This window comes from Syngnathus acus, chromosome 6 (genome assembly GCF_901709675.1).
Source record: "Syngnathus acus chromosome 6, fSynAcu1.2, whole genome shotgun sequence".
NCBI lineage: Eukaryota > Metazoa > Chordata > Actinopteri > Syngnathiformes > Syngnathidae > Syngnathus > Syngnathus acus.
Genome location: NC_051092.1, coordinates 7,361,090 through 7,368,918, shown reverse-complemented (window position 1 = coordinate 7,368,918; position 7,829 = coordinate 7,361,090). Strand labels below are relative to the sequence as shown.

Below are 7,829 nucleotides of genomic sequence, written 5' to 3'. Positions count from 1 at the left end.
GTTTATTCACAAGCAATTCATGAAGCTTTTTTTTCAATTTTGATAAATAAATGTTTTATTTAGTTACTCAGATATTCCCAATTCAGATGATGCACATTTTTGGGAAACATTGTACGCAGCATTTGAAGTGATTTTATTTTTTACTTAATTCAGATGTGATTCTAATGTTAATATTAATAGCTATAGTTTACTTTAGGTTATTTTAAGTCACTCTGTATCTTCGCAGTTCACAAAACTAGTTTGGTTTTCTTTCAAGCACATGATATACTCTGCTAATTTGTCAACAAGGCACTTTGAGCATTATGACTTCCTCTGAGAGGTAGCACTTCTCAGTACTGAGCACCAGGAAACCAAGCAAACACTGGCAACAGCAACAATCAAATACTGTATTATTAATCAAGAATAAAAATGACCTTTAAAGTGCAGACGCAACACTCTAAAAATAAAGAGAAAGCATTAAAAGGGACACACAGTTGGTGATGATCACTATAAAAATAAACATACATCTGTAGCCATTATTGAAAAACAATTTGTCACTCTACAAGCCCACCTCAAAATGGGTTTCAAATCAGTGTCATTAGCGTCCGTACTTCATGGTCTAAAACTGCAAGTCATTTAGGTAACAGTGTGTTTCAGGTAAGTCCATCTTGGAGTACTTCATAATTCTCAATTGACGAGAGGTTTGTGCGGCACTAACAACGTAGTGAGGAAGGAGTGTTGCTGTCCATCACTTGGGAGCCCGGTGCGTTGCCGTTACTTGGGTGACACAGTGGGCTGCAGGTGGAGTTACGGGTGTTCTTGAATCTGTGCAGGTATTCGGCATGGACAGGTCGGTGGCTCTGCAGTACCCTGATGGCGTCATCAACTTTGAACCACTCACGTTTCCTTCCTGCATACAATAGAGAACGGAGCGTATATTTGGAGCATGCTGATTATCCAGTAGAGTGGTTAAATCACACTTGTCATGCTTCGGTTTGGTTGTTTATGCGTGACAAACAAAATTTGTTGGATTTTGGTAGTCATACACCCTTATACCTGGTCTTTGAAAATATAAGCAAACACAGACCGCAATCCAAATATCATATTCATGTGCGAGTAAAAGCAGCCTACTGTACCTATGTTGACGGAGTCCTCCCAGTCCTCCAGCATCTCCGTGACAATGAGGATATAGACGTGTGTCCTGTGCTTTCTGTCCTGGTTGTGCGGTAAAGATTTAGATGGAAAGCATGCTTTTAATTTTTGCTGCAATTTTGCATTTCATGTGTAGCTGTTCTTGATACGTAGACACAGGAGGAATGCAACAACTTTGCAATAAAAGACACTGAACATAATATCAAAATAAGAGTACAAGCATGAAAACGAAACAAAATTAACCCATTCAGAGCTGTTTTGCATTTTAACAAGAATGATTTTGTTTTTGTGCATGGATTCAATCAGAATTTCCTATGACGCTTTTAGAGGCTTACCTCAAAAATTCCCAGAAGTCTGCCAAGCCTTGCCTTGACCCCAGCCTGTGCACACAAGAAGCAAAACATATTCAGGAAGAAAGGCCTTTGAATTTGAGAAACTAAAATTTGGACATTGAATTCGTTTACCATTTTTATTACTGCTTGACCTCATTAGGCATGGTGGTTCACGAGACATGAAAACATCAACTTAAATGGTCTTGGACTGAGATTCACAGAGATTTTCAGTCTGTGGCTTTTCAGGCCAACTTTTCGTCAAAATGCTTCAAGTTTCTGTCTGCTGTTGCATATGATGCATTCCAGAGGATTAAGAAATTGTTTGGCAACATGAACCTTTGATGTGTGGTATTTTAAACCTGGCCTTTAGAGCTGCCAGTTTCAGTTAGTAGGGATCCGTCTTACCGGCTGTATCCCAGTTCCCTAAGACACATTGAATGTTTCCTGTGTGTATATATAAAAATCAAAATACAATAAAGTGGAAAATGCTAGCCGTCTGGTGCATCAGAGAAACTACAGCTCATCCAAGAGGCTCGTTACAATACTCATTCAACACACAATTTTGACATTTCTTCCAGTGCTATGCTATTTTTCATCCAAATTTGAAATAAAAATGCTTTGGGAGATCGTAAAACAACCTAATGACATGAAATAAAATGATAAAGCTATATTGTTGTAAATTACATGTATCCATGTTGTCGAGTTGAACTTAGTCAGTGTATTGTAATGTGATGATTTGAGATGTAGGCTTTCCAAGTTGTTGGTTTGCAACTCATCTATATTCAGACACGTCTGGTCATAAGCACAAAGTAACCCGAGAGCCTTCCCAAATGTCACTGCCATACTTCAAAGTTGTCAGCACGCTACAATCTAAGGCACAACCTCACAACGCAAACCGATCAATCAGTCTGTAGCCAATTGAGGACTCTTTATGAAACCACAAAGCAATTCAGTAGCTAGACATCAACGCTAAACATTTTTAACAATCACCTGGGTTGATCGAGTTGCCAATGACATAGTAACTATTCGAGGAATGCGGGATGCGCATGCTGGATACCATTTTGTCTTTGGGTCTCGTGTATACAATATGGTAATGAAGTGATCAAGTCAATGTATGTTAAACTCTTTTCAGTTTGTTACCATTAGTGGATGATCACATCGCAAACCTGCATCCACATGTAACGTAATGCTAACGATCACATGATGAGTGGTAGCTCAAAATAAAAAGAAAAAAATGCAGCTGATATTTTTATTTATTTTATATTCTTCTGTATCCGAATTAAACAGTTGGGCAAGTTCACCATTCAACATGCCATATTCGCTCTGGTCATTGTCTCGTTGTCACGTTGCTATTCGGCAATGATCCCGGCTTTTCAGAAAGCCTCGTAAGCATGTCTCTTTGACAATGTTTGCAGATTTTGGAATTCGGTCCACATAAAAGTCGCACCTTATTAAAAGGCGCACCTTCGGTTTTTGAGAAAATTAAAGGCTTTTAAGTGCGACTTATAGTGCAGAAAATACGGTACACACTTTGCACCCTGGGGCTTAAACAATGATGCGGCTACACCTGTGGCTTATAGACAACTGTGCCCTATTATGTACTGTTTGTTTTTTTTCAATCTTTTTTTAATTCACTGCATCCTCAATAGTCCTAAAAATATGGTTCATTCGATTTTAATGTACCACTGTAAATCTTGAGCTCAGCATAATAGGTTACGGACCTTGCCTTAATATACCTTAAGGTAAGATGAAACCATATCAAATGAAACCATGCTGAGAGATTGAAGCTAAGTGGATTTAAGTGAACTGATGCACTCAATTGCAAGTTCTGCTTCGTTGACATTCTACCTCCTTCCAGTAGTCCAAAAAGTGTGTTTTAGGTTCACTCCAGAATAATTTTCCTGTATGCTGTCAGTGGGAACGTTGTCTGTCTGTATGTTGCCTTGTGATTTACTGGTAACCAAGATCAAGGTACATTGTCTCTCACCCAAAGTGATAATAAGACTCCATCTCACCATGGATGCAAGCATTAACAATGTTATCTTTACAGTTATCCACATAACAGTATGTGATAATGCTACTGGCAGACGTATGAGTGAGTGTCACTTTTTGAAGATGATGAGCTCACCTCCTCATAAACTTCTCTGACAGCAGCTCCATAGGGTTCCTCCTCAGGCTCCACTCCTCCCCCTGGCACAATCCATCGGTCCGGGTATCGGCTGCTGCTCACCAGTAGCACCTACATGTGAGAGAAGACTAAGTCTGTTCTGATGGATGGACTGGCTAATTTCAAAGTGCCATCCAAATAATAGCAACGTCATGCCTGACTAACTTTGACTGTGGAATAATCATTTTATTTATCATGGACTCTGTTGCAGTATGCAAACTTTTCATAACGCTCAAATCGCAAGTTCCACACGGCAGGCATGTTTGATTGGAGCACCACTAGGAGAATATTTAATTTTCTTTCTCTATGGTGATACAGAGGCAGGCTGGTTTTCAGTTGTGCTCTTGATGTATTTATTTTTTGTTAAAGGGGAAGTAAACCCCCACATTTTCTTTGTAATAACATGTTCTGTGCAGCCCAAATAATTAATAGACAGTGTTTTGATTAATGAGTCATTAGTGGAATATAAATAAAACTGGGAAAATCCACCTGTTTTTATCCATCTCAGGAGGTGCCCATCTTGCCACTTGCTGTCGACTGAAAGTGACATTACAGTTGCCAGGTCTCAGGTTACAGCCAATCACGGCTGACCACTATTCTGAAAACTCAGCTGTGATTGGTTGTAGTCTGAGAGTTGGCGTGATGTCATTTTTAGTCGACAACAAGTAGCAAAATGGCCACCTTCCGAGAAGGATAAAAACGGGTCTATTTTGCTGCTTAACTCATATTCCACCAACACAATATGTATTAATCAGAATGCCATGTTTAGACTAGCAGGGTACGTACAACATATTATTGTAAAGAAAATTTGGGGGTTAACTTCCACTTTAGATAAATCTACCTCCGTGGTAACATTGTGCAACCTCACAGCCTCCAAAGGGGACTGACCAATGTGCGTTTAAATGTGGCTGTATTAAAACGCTCTCCAACATTTGAGGGTGGACTGGCTGACTCCAAAATAAAGTGCATTACAGTAATCCGGCCGAGATGTAACAAAGGCATGGAATACCATTTCTAAGTGCTCTTGAGAAATGAGATTCTTTACTTTAGCCAGCTGCGTAAGATGAAAAAAGTTGGATTTAACAACAGCAACAATTTACCAGTCCAATTTAAAATCACTGTCCAATGTAGCACCCAAGTTTAAAACCAAATGATAAACTATTCTCCAATATCACTGCTCTCATGCTGAAAATGCACAGTTGTACAGTATGTGGACATGTGTGCACACATACTCGGTCAACAAGCTTTTCTAAAACCCCTGGATCAGCAGTTGTCTTTTAGCGTGAAAACAAGAGCGCATAGCAGAGGAGGTGAATGACCCGAGCAGATAGCTTGTCAACAGTGATAGCATACAGTCCTAGTTAACGTCCAGTGCAATTAGGTCACATTTTGTGCATTCAAAACAGTCCTGGAGTTCAATAATGGTACTTAAGAACAAGTCGTGTCGAGAATGCAAGCCTTTGCTGCAAATTCCATTATAAACCTCCTACTTTAAGAAACGGAGGTCCAGGTTTGTGTGTCCATAAAGACATTAAAAACATTTTCAACTGTGGAGGCACTTGTCAACTCGTCAATTAGAGTGCAGATCAGTGCATGTGGCACATGCAGCAGAAACATTGACCAACTGCGCCAATCATGTTTTCGGGCATAGTCTTAACGGAAATGTGTTAGATCAAAGTGAAAAGGGGAACTTTTTTGTTCATTTATCCTCCTAAACCTTATAGGGCAATGGCTGTCAACCTGGCATTCATACAAGACTCCCCCATAGAAATTGTGACGTGTGCAATGGAAGCAAATGCCGAAGAAGAATGTTGTGTGGCGAGTGAGACGAGAGCTTCTTTCTGCTCTGCAATCAGAAATTATGGAAGTGATTTGATCAAAACACAGGACATAGTGAAGAGGACCAACCAATGGGGAGATCTGTGCAGAGATTTGGCAGCGCCGAGGGGGACATGAAAGCAAATCTGCAAGGGACAGCAAGAACCTGCACCTTGTTTCTAAAAATTGCAGCTCATAGGTCACTTGGTGTTAAGCACACTGTGTAACATTCAACACCTCGTCACCCATCCACTGCCACATCTCAAGCACAGCTCAGATCGGACACATCCACTCTGCAGACAAGGACACAGAAGCTATGACTTTTGATGAAATAATAGAGACTATTATATAACATACAGCTCTTACTTTAAAATAAAATTGATTAATTATTCTCATCTGATGTGGAGTGACTTTCACTGGACTTAATAGTTCATCACCATTTGAAAGCCTTTTTAACGCACCTAATGTTTTTTGGCAGGTCTTCAGTGGTCGTCAAAGTCTTCATTGTAGTAACAATTAAAAGCACGACAGATTGGTCGGCTGATGTTGTTTTTTTTAATTGGCAAATATCAAATGATTGAAGTTAATTCGTCACAAAACAAAGACAATGAAATTCAAACCTCCGGCCCAACAAATAGAAAATCTTCAAAATACAGGTTGATTGGATGATATGAACTTAAAGTTTTGGTACACATTAACACATTTGTACATATATTTAATTCAATAGGTTGAACAATCAATTGTCAGAATTTTATTCTGCCAAATATCGGAATCAGTGTTGGCCTAAAACTGATCTATATTGGCCTGCTAACAATATAGACTTTTTTTAGTTATCATTTTGTGTGGCCTTAACTGATTCCATTCCAATTGGGAATAAAATAACCTGGCTCACTATTCAGATGGCTGAATAAGACATTATTGACCAGCGCATTTGGTACTCCTGCTCAATGTGAAGTAAGGTAAGAGCTTGGTATTTAAATAAAACGGTCTTTACTAGGACTCAGTTTAGGTCTTAATTTGGAAACTTGAGTGGTAATGCTGCTAACAAATGCTTACAGCACACCATCGCACATTACATTTTATGGTCTTTTTAATTTGGTGACACTTTATACATGTCATTGAATGCACTCGGATAAAAAGAGCGTGCAATTAAGCTATAATGTTTTGAGAACTAAAGTTACGTTATAAAATATGACGTTCACGATTTTGAACAGTTGTTGAACAACAAAAAAGAAGCGGTTACGTTTTTACCTCATCTTCGGATTCGCTGCTGAAACACAAACAAGCTGCTCGTCTTTTGAACCCTTCGCCGTCGTACGTCCTGGTCTTGTTGGTCTTAAATTTCATCATGTAAAATGTTCTCCTCAATGGGGAAACGCATCAAAATAAAGGTCAGAGGTTGGTAGTACGTGGAGCTTCAGTCGTCCGCGAGGCCAGACTATGTAACAGTCGCAATTCCAAAATGTGGAGTTGCTTCATTCATTTCTAGACTTTTCTTCATCCGTGTCAGGCTGCAACTGGTCGTTCATGGAACATGGCATGGAAATTAGGTTCCGATGTCACACTCATGTCAGAGGTCCGCGGGCTTCTTTTACGAGTCTGACTTCGCATAGACATAAATACATAGACATTCGTCTTGGCCAGCTGCTGCCATACGCCAGCGATTCAGCCATATTGGTCGTGGTAAATCCCGTCCCGGTGGCCGGTAACCAAAAACTCCATGAAACACCTTTTTATAAAATTCACTAAAGTAATCCTTCTCAAAGCAGATGTTTAATAAATAAAAAAAGTATGGAATTTTTATTTGATGACGAGCGATGTTTGAGTTATTCTATGTTTGGGATGTAGCATCAAGCCAATGCATATATTTTTATACCAGTGTTAGTGATAATGTTTCCGTATATATTATTTTTCACCAATTCATGACACATTTTTACAATATTTTATAATGGTCAATTACAATCCATGGTAATTGTTCAATCTAACCTGTGAAAAGAAATCCCACAAGATTTTCGAAATCTTGTCAAACCACTGGTAAATCTTCGAACTTTATGCCACATCCAATATGGCGGCGTCGATTTATAAATCATCCATCTATATTAATATGTTTGTCTGATCCACAAACAGAGTCTGGAGCGCTATCCATACTCCTCTGGAAATGGGTTAAAACGAATGACAGTATTCATGAGATGTATACAATTTACAATGAGAGTGAGGTTTTTCTCACAATCCCCGACTTATATTAGTATTGATGTATTGCTTTAATATAAAGCTTGCTCACAAAACTTGAGGTATTTGTTGTGTCAATTTGTGCCATCTTAGAAGTAATCACATCTACGATTATTGTAATTGTGAGTATTCCAGGTGCTGTCTTGTCAAGT

General features: G+C 39.1%; 1 protein-coding gene across 1 annotated transcript; it reads right to left on the bottom strand.

The window, feature by feature from the left end:
* Positions 1-37: 37 nt before the first annotated feature.
* On the bottom strand, positions 38-7,042 carry nudt4a (nudix (nucleoside diphosphate linked moiety X)-type motif 4a). The gene is made up of 5 exons (XM_037255014.1): positions 6,700-7,042; positions 3,592-3,702; positions 1,467-1,511; positions 1,116-1,194; positions 38-889 (listed from the first exon to the last, which is right to left on the bottom strand). The coding sequence occupies exons 1-5, from the start codon at positions 6,796-6,798 to the stop codon at positions 693-695; spliced, it is 531 nt and encodes a 176-aa protein (XP_037110909.1). The 5' UTR covers positions 6,799-7,042; the 3' UTR covers positions 38-692.
* Between the last annotated feature and the right edge of the window lie 787 nt (positions 7,043-7,829).